Genomic DNA, 18,386 nt, shown 5'->3' on the forward strand with positions numbered 1-18,386 from the left:
ATTTCTTTATATGTCGTCGGCTCTCAGGCACAGCATGCTAATAAAGTCAAACTATGATCTTGAATGGTCTGAACATAGATTATATCACAAAGTAATGTAGCTGAGGAATCATCAATGCAGGGAGATAATGTGCAGCCATTTGGTGTTTATGACATTTCACTGCTTGTGCTACCTTTTTCATTTTTGGACTGCAGGACACACTTCACTCAGCATTTCCCCCCCCATTCACACCTAAAAATAAGTGCATACATAGTAAAATTTTAAACTACTGCTTGTGATAGAAAGACTAAATAATGTATGTCTTATAATAAGCATGTAATGAATGAAATATTTCCTAGACAGAGACATTCTGCTATAGTATTTGTTGCTTTGGATATTCGTGGTGTTAACATTCATAGTCTGGATTGGATTGGGGCTCAGATGTGTACCAACGGATTTAAGAAATTGCCATTTCCAACCAAGAACAAGAGAGTAGACTTACTATCTGGGTATGAAATTGCAGTGTTGTAGCTGCCATTAACACAATTCACAAAAATACTCAGAATAGGGTGATGGGTAAGCTAGGTATATGTACACAAAAGTATTATGCTAAGTCTCCACCTATGTTGACAGCCTTGGTGTTGATTCATACTTTCTGCATCTGTACACGTTCATGAGGGTCTGCTTAAACTTACCTGCTGATGTTCGCCTGCAGCCCAAAATTTGCAACCACACGTATTTTCGGCACTGCAAGTGTAAAGACTGCATATGTGCCTTGGAAACAAGTGGTAGTTGAAACAAGTGGTTGTTGAGAGAAGAGATGGAGGAGTCCAGTACAATTCATCATTATTACAAAGTTGTACTTGAAGTCTACCAGACTTTGTAGTAACTTTGATCTGTCAATGATTTGTATTGACTGTGCCTGAACACTGTACAAAGTCTCAGTTTCATCAGAAATCCTGTGCTATGCCTGCCCACTGTGCTTGGCACAGCACAGGAATAATCACATTAACCCTGAGCTACAGCCCAATCTGTAACCAACGGTGCAAAGTCACAGCCACAGCCTTTAAGAAACATCTACTGGAACCCCAGGTGTTTCTTGTCTTCGTTACTAGAGGAAGTCTGACCGTCCACATACCAGAGGAATGTGTTCCTATTGAATAAATACAGATGCATCTGCTCTCCTCTTCCAAAGTTTGCATCAGTCTGCACAGCACACACAAATGTAGAGGGAATAAACTGTCCCCGGCATTTCCAGTTCAGCCTCCTGTTGCGCTCAGGTTGAACTAAACTCTGAAATGCAGGTTACCCACCCATAGCATGTTGCTTAAAGAAAAACATCTGGCAGCTAACAGTACTGTCACATGGATTAATGAACTGAATCTGGGATGTTTGACTGATGCTTCAAAACATGGACTTTAAGGGGGCAAGCGTATTCGATAGGCCTCTGGAAGGTGGCCAATCAAAAGAAGGAATTGGCTTTTCATTGGGATGCAACGGATAAGTTGTGGTTCATTCTGTATTATGGTAGGGCTGGGTGATATGGCCTAAAAAAAATCTCTGATTTTTTTCACAAAAAATCCCGATTCACGATTTATCCGATTTTTTTTAATTTTTTTTTTACCCCCTACCTAATCTCTGCACGCTGGAGTCCAGTCTACTTTATGCAAATGAGCTGCAGCCCTCTCCAGGTAAACACACAGGATCGCAGCTGTAAATGCGCCGTATGTGGCATGCTGGTCCAGTTGCGGTGCGTTTCCCGCTGTGATCCGGTGTGTTTACCTGGAGAGGGCTGCAGCTCATTTGCATAAAGTAAACTGGACTTCTACTTTATGCAAATTGAATGCGGCGTGCGGAGATTCCACGCATCGTGAAACTGTCCTCAAACTTCTCAACTAGGCATCGGTGACATAAAACGAGGACAGATTCAGCTGTTGCACAGATTATTTCTCGCTTCAAATGCTTTCAGAAATACTTTTCGCTGACGTGTTTTTTGAAATAAAAGGGAAAGTTTGCGGCCGAGCCGCTGTGTTTATCCGACTTGTCTGCCGGACTGTCCAGCTGAAAGCTCGGTCACGTGACCACGTAGCAGCCCGCTGTTGCTCGGCGCTGTCATGTGACCATGTTGTGGTCCGCTAATGACTGACCGCCGTCCGTGCGATTTTCAGATGTGGTACGTTGCCGTGTAGGAAAATAGCATCTAGTGGACACGCGCCTTTAGATCTGCACCGCTCGCCACCATGTTGTTTGTGTATCAAGCGCGGGGGGGAGAGGGGCGTGCACTCTGAACTACGGGAGCCCAGCGGGAAGGCGTTGGTGGCTGACGTTGATGAGAAAATCGATTTTCATTAAAACAAATCGGCATTAAGTACAAATTCGAATTAATCGATAAAATCGATTTATCGCTCAGCCCTATATTATGGCTTCATGGATTAAATAATTCTTTTGGATCAGCAAAAAAAAAAGACAACTACTGCCCTGATTGTCACTTTCTCCTCATACTACACATAGGTCACATGGTTAATACAGATATTTACCGCTATTGGTATGTACCATGGCGGCGGGAAAGGGTATTAGAAAAGTGCCATATAGCAAATGTCTGAAATGCTATAAAGAATGTATTTCAATGGTAGCGCTCTCAGTGTTTCCATCTAAAGTTAGAGGAACAACAACTTTTGGTAGACAGAGAACACCTTTAGTATTAACCTTCAAGTATTAACGAGAGTAGCGACATTTAATTGTTTAATTGAGTAATTGCGTATATCCACTCTAAACTCTTAATTCATAGTTTTCCATCACACACAAGTCTGTGCTCCAGAGGTAGTACTTTCACTTGGCCTTAGTACTGTCATTGTGGATTTTCTTCTACTTGTTGGTTGATCAAACACAAGTCACAGGGCTGCTTCCGTATGTGTGCAGCTTTTATTCATACAATAGGAAAGCACCAGTTGTCAGTTTCAACATGAGGTCAAGGGGTGGGAGTGTCTTGTAAACCACAGCTAAGCAAAGTCTTGTCTGACTAGTCTAAAGACAGTGAGATGACACTGGCAAGAGAGTGGTAGTTGAGAGTGAAGTGAAAGAAACACAATGTAATTTATTACTTTGTGTTTAAATACAGTTAAGTTCTAATGCAATGCTAAAACAAACAAAAAAAATGACCATAACATTTCCCGCATTTAAGCAAACATGGCAGTTGTACAGCAGTAAAATGCAGTCTATCAGTTTGCCTATGTTGCTATATTTGGCCTTTCTTTCTTGGGATAGTTAATTTCTGGCTTACTTTCTGGTGCTATCATTATCATTTAGATTAAAAATCTAATCAAAATACACTTCTGTTTATCTGTCTGTCTGGAAATAAAAGCTGCATCACACAAAGACATAGCAGGTGGAACCAAAGATCTCAAATTTGGACTCATCAATCCAAAGCACAGATTTCCACTGTTCTAATGTCCATTCCTTGTGTTTCTTGGCCCAAACACATCTCTTCTGTTTGTTGCTTTTCCTTAGTAGTGGTTTCTTAGCAGCTATTTGACCATGAAGTCCTGATTGGTCAGTCTCCTCTGAACAGTTGATGTAGAGATGTGTCTGCTGCTAGAAGTCTGTGTGGCATTTATCTGGGCTCTAATCTGAGCTGCTGTTAACTTGCCATTTTTGAGGCTGATGGCTTGGATGAACTTATCCTCAGCAACAGAGGTGACTCTTGGTCTTCCTTTCCTGGGGTGGTCCTCATGTGAGCCAGTTTCGTCGAAGCGCTTTATGTTTTTTGTGACTTTACTTGGGGATACATTCAAAGTTTTTGCAATTTTCTGGACTGACTGACCTTCAGTTCTTAAAGTAATGATGGACTGTTGTTTGTCTTTACTTAGCTGACTGGTTCTTGCCATATTATGGATTCTAACAGTTGTCAAATAGGGCTGTCAACTGTGTACCAACCTGACTTCTGCACAACACAACTGATGGTCCCAACCCCATTAAGAAGTCAAGAAATTCCACAAATTAACCTTGACAAGGCACACCTGTGAAGTGAAAACTATTTCAAGTGACGACCTTGTGAAGCATATCAAGAGAATGTCATGAGTGTATAAATCAGTAATCAAAGCAAAGGGTGGCTATTTTGAAGTATCTGAAATATATAACATGTTATGACTTATTTTCACACTTTTTTGTTCACTACGTAATCCATATGTGTTCATTCATTATTTTGGTGCTTTCAGTGAGAATCTACAGTGTAAATAGTCATAAAAATAAAGAATAAACATTAAATGAGAAGGAGTTTCCAAACTTTTGACTGGTAGTGTAGGTGTAAATATATATATCATGTTTCAAACAACCTAAGTTAACCAAAGTGCTGTACATGTTATCCGACAGGATTAAAATCAAAGTAAAAGCAAAGATGAACTATTAAATTAGACAAAACAGAATGGGAACTTGTAAGATCAGTTTCTAAAAAAAATAAATATGAAAAATTAAGACAATTAGGAGCAGCCAAAAGTCATTAAAAACATCAATGTTTATCGATTTTTCTTGAAAATGTAAATGAAGATTAGTATTTAATTGAAAATGGAAGGCTGTTAGATAGTTACGGAGGTCAGTTTGAAATTTTCCAGGAATTAGGGCCACATGATTTTCATAGTGATTTTATTGACCATTATGAACCACCCTAGTCAGATCTACCCCTCATTTGTAGTTTTAAGATAGTGATGGCAAATGCCAAACTGTAGGCTTCAGTGGAAGTCCACACACCAGCGTTTGCTACGTCCATCTTTTATGTACAGTCTATGGAACTTCCATTCTTTGTCTGATAATGAGAGAAACTGTTGCTAAATAAGGACAAAAACTGTCACTATATGCAGAAGTTCGTTTAAAAGTGCAGCTTGGTGCAGTGAATGCATTTACACTTTTTCAACGTAAATAGAATTTGACTTCAGTACCGCTACTACTAATTACAACAGAGTTGATCCTTAGATGTGATCATATGTGGTTTATTGTGAACAGCTCTATCAGTGTGTGTTACTCTCCCACTGGTTCGTTGCATTGACATTTCTAAAACTGCTATACTTGTTAATTTTACTTGAGTTTAGTTTGTTTTTACTGTTTAGATTTTTTTTTTGTCAGAAAGGATTGTTTAAAAAATCTTGATATCGTTTCTGAGCATGTTATCCAACTTATAGTTGTAGCCAATGTGCATTTGCAATTAAAGTTTCTAGCTGTCTAGTTTGAAAAAATGTGAAATAGACAGAATATGAACTGACTGTCATGACATGCTGTTCTCTTCAGGTTTACCTGCAATCCTTCAAAGACTCGATGGCTACCGACATGCCCATGGACACGGTGTCAGCTCCTCACCCTGCCCCGGCTTCTCCTCCTGCTCTCAGCCCCAGTGCAGCCCAAGACCAGATTCCCACTAAGGAGCCAGCAGTAGCTGAAACCCCTGACACAGCAGTGACCTCAGAACATGATGCTGCTCCAGATCTCACCCCAGCTCAGGCTGCAGACCCGAGCGTGGCCACCGAACTTGCTCCTGGTTGTGGGCTGCCACCAGGCCCGCTGCTGGCACCACCACCAGTCACCGCCAAGAACCCCAGCTGCAAGATCATGACTTTCCGGCCCACCATGGAGGAGTTCAAAGACTTTGCCAAATACATAGTCTACATGGAGAGTCAAGGGGCTCATCGTGCTGGCCTGGCAAAGGTGAGGACAGCACATAGACATTTGCTGTGCATATTCCCACTCACAATCGCATATTTAGTACAGCCTTTTTCTGACCTATGATGTGGCTGTTAGAGCTCCAGCCTGTGACCATTGTATTTGCATGTCTGTCAAGAGCAAACATTTTCATTGGTTGCAATGGTGTAACTGACATAGGTCTCTGGGTGGGCTGTCTGGATAGATAAAGTTAAAAAGTTTCAACTTCGGTAAAATATTTTCATATCTTCTCCTGTCTAAGTTAAGAGTGCTGCAGTAGCCAAGTGTTGAGTAGAACTCTGTGTGCCTTGCTTTCTGATAGTGTCTACCAGTGCCTGTTAGGCATTTGGACAGCATTGGTAAATTGTAGTGTCTACCAAAAGTCTGTATGTGAGGTGTTACAGGGAATCTGTAAAATTTTGCTTCAGAAAACTACCTGCGTTACACCCTCCTCCTCTAAACTGCATGAGTCTGCATGCACATTACACCGCCACCACTAGTAAATTGTGGTTACTGTGGGAGATTATGAGTTATGATGGAAATATCTACATTATGAATTGTCTCCAAATGCAACCAATGTAAAAAGTTAGTTTTGATGGTTAGATCTCATTAAATTCATAAAATTTTCAATCCCATTAGCAGCTACTGTCAGCTTCTGCTTACTTTTGAATATTCAGGGTTCTTTTCAAAATGATTATTTTTATTTAAGACTATCCAAATATATTAGCAAGAGTCTGTTAGACGTGACAGAAGTGCTTGACTTGATATTTTTAAGAGCTTCAACCAAGAATTATTTGGCTCTCAAGGCTGCCACAAAATAATTATCAACCAAATAATTAGCAGTTTAATTGTATTGGTAGGTAATTGTATACCTTGGAATTTAGTGAAATTTCAATGTTCTGCCTGATTAGAGAGGTTTGCATGCCTAAACTAAAGTACATTGCATAGTAGCTTACTGCAGGTTAATATTAATCATCTGTGTCCTTCTCCAGGTGATTCCCCCAGAGGGCTGGAAGCCACGCAGGTCGTACGACACTATCGAAGACATGGTGATCCCAGCTCCCATCATGCAGGTGGTGACTGGTCAGTCTGGTCTGTTCACTCAGTACAACATTCAGAAGAAGTCTATGACTGTGAGCGAGTACCGCAAGCTGGCCAACAGCAAGAAGTAAGTTGGTCACCTGTGTATTTCAAGAATTCTCTGTCTGAAGATCATAGTTTTTTTTAATATTTCTTTTTTTGGAGTAAAGGACATTAACAAAAAGTGAACATATGTGCAAAATGCTATTTCTTTCTATTTGTGTTCAAAAATAATCAATTTCTTAATCTACCTTTTAATTTTGGAAACCATTGAAAAATAGAATAGACCAGGTGGTGGTCATTGTTTTGTAGACTCTTTATAACACCTTGTTGCAGTACTTTTGTGGTTAAGTGTCTTTTCTGCCCACTAGTGGTTGTAACGTGCTTAAATGAAGATGGTGGAAAATGCATGCCTTTATTAAAGATTTTGTCTCATTATAGACATGACAAATACCACCAATACTGAGAAACAATAATAATGTTTATGTGTTACATTTGAAACCACTGAAATTGTTAACCTTTTTCCGTCACTGTTGCTATCAATTAAAAAAAAAAAAAAAAGCTTGTCTCTTATTAAGTTTTAAAGTTTTAACTGAGAATTTTGAACAAAAAAACTTGGGCTGTGTTTATACTATGTGAGTCCGATTACTGGCTGTAGACCAAAAGCACAACCTATATACTTGTAAGTGTTTTTTTAACCAGTTAAATGCAACAAGCTAAAAGCTAATTTCTGAACTGCTCATACTGCTAGATGCTTGAGAGTTTAGTTGGAGGGCCATCTCCCTGCTCACTGCTTACAATATGATGGGTCCTGTTCTGTTTTCAGGTACTGCACACCACGTCACAAAGACTTTGACGATCTAGAGAGAAAGTACTGGAAGAACCTTACATTCGTGTCACCCATTTATGGCGCTGATGTTAGTGGCTCCATCTATGATGAGGTGAGTGGTGTGTGTGTGTTCCTGAAAAGTGTGTGTAAGTACTCATTAATTCAGAATGATGCCAGCCATGAAAACTTATCTAGATATGTGGATTAAGTTATTACTTAGTGATTTGGGGACAAAGGAGACTGAACTCCTCTATATTCTATAAATTACATTATTCCAATCATAATTAGAATGAAAATACAACCTGTGATTAGTTTATCCACTGTGAATTTTTAATAAAAAAAAAATTGCATGCTTCTATGCCTCATGGCCACAGCCTAAGCTACTATAAATATTGGGTTTTTAGGAAGATTAAAACAGGATTTCTATACCAGTAGGTGTAACTTTTAACACCTTGCTGAGTGAATGAAATATTGTGATCAGTTCAGTAATCAGACACCTAGCTAGTACACATTTGTTTGACTAGAGCACCCTCTGGTGGTTATTGATAAAACCTAGAACACTGCTCAGTATGCTAATCACATCAATACACATTTTGCCTTCCAGGACATTCATGAGTGGAACATTGGCCATCTCAACACACTGCTCGATATGGTGGAGCAAGAGTGCGGCATTGTCATTGAAGGTGTCAACACTCCGTACCTGTACTTTGGCATGTGGAAGACCACCTTTGCCTGGCACACTGAGGACATGGACCTCTACAGCATCAACTACCTGCACTTTGGACAGTCCAAATCCTGGTCAGTCACTGCTTTTTGATCTTGAAGTCTTCTAAACATCCTCAGAACTGTTGCTTGTCATTTTAAGACTTTTAATTGCTTTAGAACCTGTGTTTGATGCTAATTTAAAATGCACAGCTGGTGTGGGCTGGAATGTGTGTAATTTAGATGCCATCAGTGACAGCCTGCCTGCCTTGACATACTACATTGGTAACTCAGTGGAGGTTTCAGGGCATCCAAAGACACTTGTATGCCCATTAGGACCATTTTTGATCAAAACGACTAATTATGATTGACTGATAAAATAATTGTTTTCCTTACAGATTTACAGAAACTCGTTATGTAAAAGAACTTACAAAAGCATCGCTTTCTGTCAGTGTTTTTATTTTCAAGTATTTAAAAAAAAAAAAAAATTCTTCCTACTAAAGCGATTTCACTCAATTTAGGCCATTACGACAAGTCATTGCATGTTTCTCACCTTTTAACCCTTTGATGCATAACCTGGGTCAAAAGTGACCCAAATCCAATGGAAAATGGGTATCTCCTGATGTGGTCTACACATCAAAGGGTTAAAATGCAGACAAGTCCATCACAAATACAGACAAAAGAGCTTGATGACTACACAGCACACCAGTGTAGTCGCCATTGTTATTAATTTATCTGACTTCAAGGACAGTACTGCACCAGTCGACTTTGTTACACATTTTTCTCTGTTTTGCAATCGCTAAACTGGATCAAATGTTCCTACATCAAGTCTTAGAAACGTTGTCTTGCACTGTGTAAATGCTAGCAGACAGAAGACATTGCCTGCTCAGTAGCATCTGAAGTCCTGCAGTGGTTAACAGCACCATCTAGTGTCCGTGTGGTGCTTAACAGTTAACTTTGTCTGCGTGACATAGGGCAGCCATTATGAATCTGGCAAAGAAACAGAGGTTTTATTGAAGGCTAATGGAGTTCTTGGTCTTATCAATCTGACATTTTCTAGAGATTTATTGTGAAAATCACAGACACTGGTATGAAGAAACAGACCTTTGCTTTCATGTTTGTCACCTGTTAAATGACCTGTGGTTGAGTGCAGAAGTCAGTGTTATGGTGAAACCTGCTCATCCACAGGCTGGCAGAGGGGCACATCCCTTGCATCAGCAAAGTTTCAGTTTGTCTTCACCAAGTTACGGTAGTCATGAATATAACATTACATATTGACAGCTAGTCGTTCTCTTTGTCATTTAAAGTGTCTGCAGTGACACTCGATGAGGACTACAAGTGGGAAACTGCTGCCTGAAAGCAAAGCAGAGTTTTATAAATTAGATTATTAGAACTAAAAAGTGATTTCCAGCTATGTAACTTATTCATTTGTCACATTTGCATACTCAAATTTTAATTTGCATATGTAAGTAAAATGCTGGCTATCTCTAGCCTTCATTTTTTGGTTTACACTACCAGTCAAAAGTTTGGACACAAACTTTTGACTTCTCATTCAATGCTTTTTATTTATTTGTATTATTTTCTACATTTTAGATTAATACTGAAGATTAATACTTTTTTATTTACAACATAATTCCATATATGTTCTTTTATAATTTTGATGTCTTCAGTATATATTCAGTATATCTACAATGTATAAAATAATTAAATAAAAACCATTGAATGAGAAGGCGTGTGCAAACTTTTGACTGGTAGTGTATATGGACAGATGGCTTATTTCTCAAACCTTTTTGCACTGTGTTGGACCCTTCATTATGTCTTGTGGTAAAAATGTTGATCATTACTGTGTATATCAGCAACAAATGGAGCAGACGCAACAAATGGTATACACGCTAGTTGTTGCTAAATCAGAAATGATACAGGTGACAGTTGCAGTTGAATGGAAGTTATAGTGTGTTATGTTAAGTACTTCTGTGAAGAATGGTTAGTTTAATCATACCTTGACACATAGGAGCTTCTCAAACCATCTTCAGCACCTCTTGTACAGTGGAGGTAGTTATTGTGAGCTTATATTTTGCTTACTTGCTTTCTAGTTGGTGCGTCATTTTTATTTCCTTCTGTTTTCTGTCACACACCTGGTGGTACCAGGTTTCTAAGGATTTTTCTTACTTTTTCTCCACCTTGAATTTCTTTTGTTTGTGTTTTTTTCCCCATCTTCCCCTCCATATTGCTTTCCATCCCTGGCACTGCAGGAGGGGAGACAAGCCAATCCAGCATTCAGAAATACAGCATTATTTCTATGTGTGTTTGTGTGTTTCATCTCTGTTTGCTCTCCCACCTGTCTTCTTTTTCTTCACAGCATGCTTCCCTTCTACCTTTCCCCTCTCACCATCCACCTCCTGGAGTCATGTGCGACGTTAGAACTCCCCCTCCCTGTAATGTGATCTCATTAAAATCATTTATCTCGTTTTCACACCTCTCACTGAGAGTGGGTATATTTTATTACAGCTCCGTGCCAAAGCCTGTGTGTGTCTGTGTTTGTGCGTAGATAAATATAAAGCTGCGATGTACAGTCTGGTGTTACTTGAGAGCAGCGAGTAAAAGGCACTGTGCTCTGTTCCCCTCCAGTGTTTAGCTGATGCTGTGTTAAATTGCTGAGCAGGTGTAGTGTGACTGTCTTTTGTCAAATCAGTGAACACATGAAAGCAGTGGACAAGTGTATATTTACATGGAAATTCCACCAAGTCTCGGAGAATACTACTGCATTAAGTAGAAAAAAAATGCTGTAAATCTTGGCACTGAGTCATTTACTTACCTCCATCGGCTGCTAACATCATAACACACCTGCAGTTAGATTGTGTTAATGTCCATCAGTGTTATAGTGCTGCACTGCTAAACTGATAGAGCACTATTGTCAGAAAAATCAAGGCTTCTGAAGGCCTTTTCTGTTGCAGATTTCATGTTTTTCTTTCATAAGATTACTTTTTAAAATAGTTTGAGAGGGATTTTGTGCCTTCAATTTAAAGAAATTACTTATGCTGGGTAGTTTTATAGCCTGTACGTCATACAATTGCTGTTTTTTGTGATTGTCTGTTGTGGTGAGTGGGAGGATGGTAACATCTTGTGTAGCATTAACTGAGATAAAATACTGTGAGTGTCTAATGTTTTGGTATGCAACATAGGCCCCTTGTGTGTGTGTGTGTGTGTGTGTGTGTGTGTGTGTGTGTGTGTGTGTGTGCGTGTGTGCGTGTGTGTGTGTGTGTTGCTCTTAAAGTACGCTTTTATTGTAAGAATGTTTTTGCCGTTGTAGTGGAAAAAAGAAAACACATTCAGCTTTTCAAATGTCACTGTCAAAACGTACAGTAGGTAATTCCTATTGATACAAATGTGCATATTAGTTTATCTATTAATTTGACAAATTGTTTGACTCTATATTGAATTTCCAATATTGACCTAAACAGTGTTGGAATGTACCCTGCCACAGTCCTATAATTGAACTATAATTTAGAAATCAAGATTATCTGAAGTTTGGGTCTGTTTAGACTCTTTATGTTTGATTACAGTAACTTCATCACCTTGGTCATTTCCTACTAGACCTACACCGCTCCAAGACTACCCACAAGGGCACCTTCTGAATTTTTACTTACTTAGTAGTCAAAAAGTACATAAAGCAGTTAAAATATGTGCAATAGAGGGTCTTCTGTGCTGTATTGCTTCATAATTAATTGAATTTAAATTAGAAAGTTAGGAAAGCATAAACCTCTTCCCACATATGCAGAAACCCCCACTGCCACAAGTACAATCTCATTCAGTTTTAAAAGGCCAATGCTGATACCAATCATTAGTAAAAGTGGAAATTGGAACCAACATGCATTTGCAGTAAAAAAATAAAAAACCTTGTGTCAAAATTTAGCAAACACAAACTCAGATATAAAGTTTGATTGATAATTTTGATTCCTTTGTGTCTTCACGTTTTTGCCATATTTTTAATATGAAGGAGAATTTTTTACTATTTATCCTTCAGTGTTGATACGCTATTACTCGTGATGCCCAACCAATCAGATAGTGCTGTGGGCGGGACCTTGCTCAAAGAGGTTGCATTCATGTCCAAATTGCACATTTTCAAATTAAGAAATTTTGTCTGGACTTGGTTTGAAACAATACGAATAATCCAAAAAAAAGTCACGCTGCCAATATGACTTTTCAAGATGATATCTGACTATATAGTCTGCAGTATGCCTTCGCAATAATACCTTCCAACTTTCTTTCTTCTTAGCTTCCCCTCTTTCCCTTTATACTCATCCTGTCCTTTGTGAAGACTAATTACCTCCTAGACAGATGTATGTACATCATTCACTCCCTTTTTAAAAGTGTGCTTTTCTTTTTTCCCCTCTCTTTACTTGCCTTTGTCTAATTCTCTTGCATGGTTTTGTGCTCCCCTTGTCACTCCCTGCCTTTCACTCCGAGTTCTCACCGAGCCCTTCCACCTTGACTTTTTTCTAAAATTGAATCATTTTCACTTTTGTACTTGTGTGTGGTGGGGTAATTACAGGCTGTTAAACAGAGCATGCTCCCTTAAAACACACACACACTCTCTTTGTCTTTCTCTTCCTCTCCTCTCATAGTGCAGCCGTTTGTGAAATTAACTCCATTCCCCCTGCAACTCTGCTCCCATCAAAGTCTGCCCCCCCATAACTTCTGCTACACACACACACACACACACACACACACACACACACACACACACACACACACACACACACACACACACACACACACACACACACACACACACACACACACACACACACACACACACACACACACACACACACACAGGAGAGTGTAAAAAGATCTCAGCCTTAGCTGCCAGTCACTTTCTCCCTGTCTGTGTCCCTCCATCATTCTCTTTCTTTTTCTTTTCAGTGTTGAAACCCTCTCAGTCACCCCTCTACTCCAGCGCACAACAGTAGATGTGCTGTCAGATAAAAGATTAGCCTCCGAGCTTGTGATGGGAAGGTAGGGGAAGGCTGACGAAAGAGAATTGAAAGGGATATTTTGAAGTGTAGCCCAGCTGCCACTTCCCCAGAAGGGAGGAGTTTATTATGAATCCATCAGTGCTCAACCTCCTCTGTAGTCCAATGGTTTTGAACCATTCACGTTTGACAGTTCCCAAAGGAGGGAAACGGAGGGCTGAAGATCTGCGTATTAGTTGGATTGTAACTGCAGTTTGGGTGCCAGGCGGGGTATTCCGCACTTTGACTTTGTGTTTGTATTAATTGGAAGTGCATTTATAGGTCGCATAGCTGGTGTTTTCATGTTTTAAGAGTATTCCAAAAGTCCTGACAACAGTCACAGCAGGTTTTCCACAACAAGGTCTGCTGCTGGGAACTTTCCTCTGGCCAAAATCTAACCCTTCACTGCGTATGTGTGTGTATTTACACTCAAAATATATTGAAAATGTTTGCACAAAAATAGAAGAAATGGTGATCTCAAAAGAAACGTGAACTCTTGAAGTTATTTATGGTCATTACCACCCATAATACTGGTCAATTTGGTCACTGCAAGATTAAATGAATAAATCACATTATTAGACTAAATGTTCTAATAGCTTGCATCTCACATATTAAAAACAAAATATCGTACATCAACTGGCAGACATGCACACTCAGTAATTAAATTGCACTTGAGGTATTGATAAGGAAATTGTGAATACCTATGTTTGCATATGATCATCCCAGTAAATCATAGGCCTATGAAGTAGAAATCCCTGTATTAGAAGAATGCACATATCTGTAATGTAAAACTCACTAACACATGTTGTGCTGCTTCTCATGTCGTGGCTCCTTAATCCCACCTGCAGGGATACTGTCCCACCACTGATAAATCATGCTCTTCTGAAGAAAGATGTAAAAGTTCAAGACTCCCTTTGCTGTGTGTTGTTTTATTTGTGCGTTTTTCCTCTTTCTGTTGCCGTCGTGACATACGTGTTGTTGCCACAGTAACCGAGGCCTTAGGAGGGAGGGAACGGGAGAACACACGCTGGTCGGCTGATTTGTTTAGCTTGTTGCTGAGATGGAAGGGATCATCTGAGAGGTGTTCTCTTATGTGGGGTGCTCTGTAATTTGTGTACGTTTACTCAGAAAGCTGCAATGCGATGCTTCCCAAGGACGAATACAGCTTTGAAGGAAAACTCAAACATTTTTAGGAAATATGGTTTGTTTTTTGCGTTAGATGGGAAGATCAATATCAGTTTCACCGTCACTTCAGAGACATAACCTTGACATTCTTAGCTAAACACACACACCGTAGCACAGTTTACTGAAGACCTGCTTAATTTTGTCTGCCTGGTGTTGCTAAGTCCTGACATAGCCTCAGACGTAATGTCACAATAATGAGTGCAGCAGGATTTCTTTTCCAGAAATTATAAATAGTATTTTGAGCTGCGTAGTCATAAAACTGCAAAATGTTGCTGCTGAAGGGTTGTAAATATTACCTAGTAATAGAAAATCATGCAGAACAGTTTGTATGGTGAAATTGGTGGCCACTGATAGGTTAAAGTACAGCGAGGCAGAGTGATGAATATGTAGACACAAAGTAGAAGTATTACAATATGAGATTCAAAGTGAAAAACTTGTTGAAATATTTGCAATTTCAATTATTTCCAAAGGATAATGGGAACCAGCAATAGTTAGAAGTTATTACTTTTTATTGTCTTTTTTCGATCATAGCATAAATTATAGCTAACCCTGTATAGCGTGATTCCTTTTTTGTCATACACATCATCCAATATGTTTATATGTAGAATATATGTATAAAATGTATCGTCACACACGGGCAGTTATTTCAGTCTGTAAAATGTTAAAGAGATAGATACTACTTTGTACACAAAGATCAGCGACACCTGTGAGATAACTACTTGAATTTCACTATATGTAATTCTAGTCAGATGTCACTTCCTTGTTTCCTAGCAGCAGGAAGAATTTTGATGACAAGATTTAGTTGGATACTTGTGTAAATCTGTAATAATAAGACAGTGGAGGAAGGTCTAAGCTTTTGTCTACAGGTGGCAGTGTGGTACCATGTATCTGGCACCTCTGACTGAAATGGACTTTGTCTTTTACTTTCTTTGTTTCTTTATTATTTTTTTTCCACTCTCCTCCTGTCTGTCTGTCTTCCGCTCTTGCTCATTCTTCTCTCTTGTTAAGTGCTGTTGCCTCTCACATCTCTGGCTTTGTTCTTTCTCTCTCATTTTCTTCCTCTCTTTCTTAGTTTGTTTCAAACATCCATCTGGTTGCTGAGGCTTTGGTAAGAAAGGAGAGATGCAGGCTTCTTTTTTCCACCCCCTAGTTCAATGCCGGAGGTCTCTGGAGGGTTAAACAACCAAGAGGAAATAATTGCTGTAATAAAGAGTATGTAATAACTTCACAAATTCAGCAGACCTCAGATTAGAGGTCTGCTGACTCCCTCCTATTCTTTTTAACAAATAAAGCAGCTTCTAAATGTAGCATCTGACATTTGATGTAATGCTTCATACTCTCCAGTGCCTATTTAATGTATTACCAGTGCAAATAGTTTGGTAATTGTAATACTTTGTTCCACCGCGACATAGAACTGAGGCCACAGAGTTACAGTATTTCTACAGTAATAAGCCAGAAGTATAGGAAAGAAATAAAACATATACACAGCAGGGAGTTGGCTAATTAGCTCTGGAATGTCAGTAAAGGAACAAAACAAAAGCAAAGCAGTAATAGAAGAACAGCTCAAAGCAACATGGTAGCAACCCTAAAGCCACTGCCCCTGGCATACTGATAAAGAAAAATGTTTGTTTGGATGGTGTGTACATGTGTGAGAGAGAAGTTGTAGGGAGAGATGGTGAAGAATACGTCATGGGCAATTTCATTTCTTAAACCGGTAAATGCTGAGGGCTGAGAAATAACCCAGCACTCCCAAAACAGTAATTTCTCTCAGTCCTGCCCTTCACCGGCTATTTTATCTTTTTCACCACCCTCCTTTGTTCCCATTCTTTTCCCATTCAGATTAGAACTTGTTTTGAGAATGGATTTATTTCGGAAGGAGCCGAATATTCGGCTAGGTTCGTAACGTCCGACGGGGGGACACGTCGGGCGAATTGACGAGAGGAATACCAATCGCGCGACATCGTCAAACGGGGGGTGGGGGGGTGGTGGGTGGAATCCGAATATTCGAATCTCAAAATAAATATTTGGATACCACCGTCACAACCAAATATTCGGATATTCGGGTACATCCCTATTACTTTAATGATTTTGCAGTCATGTTTTTTTTCACCCCAAACAGCCATTGTACCAGCTGTTTAGGCATTTGGTGGAGGTAACAAGTTTGGCTGTGCTATGTTTGTGTTTAGACTTAGACTGATATCAAGACATCACAGGAACTTGTATGTCTTTTGTTTCTTCTCTCCAGTTTATTTTGTTTATTTTATTTTATAGGGTACATTCTCCTATTGTGCTGTATTCACCACATTTTGCAGTTGTGTCCAATCAGGTTTGCACCATCTTTTTAAACTATTCTGTTATCCTACAAATTGGCTTTGCATTCAGTTTGAACAAACCTGGATTTAATTTGATTCAGTACTATTAGAGATCATGAGAACAAAAGTTGTTTCATTATATATCCAATACAAGAGCACTCAGTCGTGATGGCCTGCAGTCGTATACTCCCGCAGTTTCTTTTTCCACATCTATTTTCATAAAAAAATACATGACCAAAAAGATCCTTTTGAAACCTGTGCACAGGGTTTTTTTTGGACACTAGGAGTTGCACCACTTCCCAGCATCAGAGGCTTGATGGATGTGTGGCTAGGCAGTGTCACGGTGAACTATTGACAGATGCTTTCCAGGAAACCTATACAGGCTTTTCCCTCCTACAAACAGCGTAAACATTGGCTGCACCTGATTAAACGAACACTTCACTGCTAGACTGTAAACTCCCTGATTGCAAACCAGACTAACACAGCAGTTTGCATAAACTTGAGCTTATATTACAAAAACGGTTGGGGTAATAAATAAATAAATATACAACTGCTCAATCAGTCTTTGTTTTACATCAACAACACATATTTTAAAAGTTTTTTGGGAGTTTCCTGAAGCAACAAGTGGCATTATGATGCCCTTGATTGGTATAAAGTAGCCTAGATCTCAACCTCATGCAAATTTGGAGTAGGCAACGAGACAGTCTGTCTCATGAAACATTTAATGACGTCACCAGAATACATTGCACGGCTGCTGACATAAACAGTGAATGGGAAGTGTTGAAATGACTGATTCTGTGGACACGCACTCTTGAAGCTGAAGGATCACCTGAGTGAAACTTGCAGATACCTTGTAGGTGATGCACATTTAAAGAAACGGATTTGTTCACATTTGAGGGATGTTAACATCTGCTCATTCTGTAAAGATCGTATTCATGTGAGAGGAATTTTGATTTTATGCCACAAGATATTTTGGAGAAAGAGGAAAATATAGAAACTTGAACTACAATTACGTTGAAGCACGGTTCAAATAGTTTTTTATGTTGCAGCGCCAAACGTATGTCCTTCCAAATTTTGTAGTATTTGTTCAAACTAAAGATGTTTTTTTCTTCTCTGACAGGTATGCTGTCCCACCTGAGCATGGCAAGAGGCTGGAGAGACTGGCACAAGGTGAGACCATGCTTTAAATTAAAATCAATTTCTTTTTATTTATTCAACATTTGAACGCACCTTTCCTTGGCTTTCTTTTTCTTTATAATGTGTAATACCTCAAAGAGCAAGTGCTGTAGACTGTTGAGCACACAAACTGTAAAATCATTCCCATGCTGGACACTTAACATCTGCACACAATACACAATAGCACACATCCAACGCACACTTACTGGTTCTCTTGTGTGGGAGAATAGAAAGCAATGCAGCTCTCAACTACACCCTGCCTCGTTCTTTTGAAGCACAGCATGGACAACACCGTTTAAAACTACTACTCACAATAAGGAACCTTTCTTGAATTTCTTTGTCAAACACAATGGTCTTCACAGTAAACACTGTGCTCACACTGTGGACCATACACTGGAAAAAATCTTTGACAGAAAGGTTGAT

The 18,386-nt window shown here is 39.3% G+C and overlaps 1 protein-coding gene across 1 annotated transcript in view; it reads left to right on the plus strand.

The window, feature by feature from the left end:
• The window catches only part of kdm4b (lysine (K)-specific demethylase 4B), a 52,231-nt gene that overhangs the window by 2,294 nt on the left and 31,551 nt on the right, over positions 1-18,386 (plus strand). The window contains exons 2-6 of the mRNA XM_023282285.3: positions 5,257-5,670; positions 6,657-6,832; positions 7,571-7,685; positions 8,178-8,371; positions 17,908-17,957. Of these exons, the coding sequence (XP_023138053.2) occupies positions 5,284-5,670; positions 6,657-6,832; positions 7,571-7,685; positions 8,178-8,371; positions 17,908-17,957 (922 nt within the window). The 5' untranslated portion in view covers positions 5,257-5,283. The remainder of the gene's footprint in view (positions 1-5,256; positions 5,671-6,656; positions 6,833-7,570; positions 7,686-8,177; positions 8,372-17,907; positions 17,958-18,386) is intronic.

This window comes from Amphiprion ocellaris, chromosome 2, assembly GCF_022539595.1.
Source record: "Amphiprion ocellaris isolate individual 3 ecotype Okinawa chromosome 2, ASM2253959v1, whole genome shotgun sequence".
NCBI classification, from domain to species: domain Eukaryota; kingdom Metazoa; phylum Chordata; class Actinopteri; family Pomacentridae; genus Amphiprion; species Amphiprion ocellaris.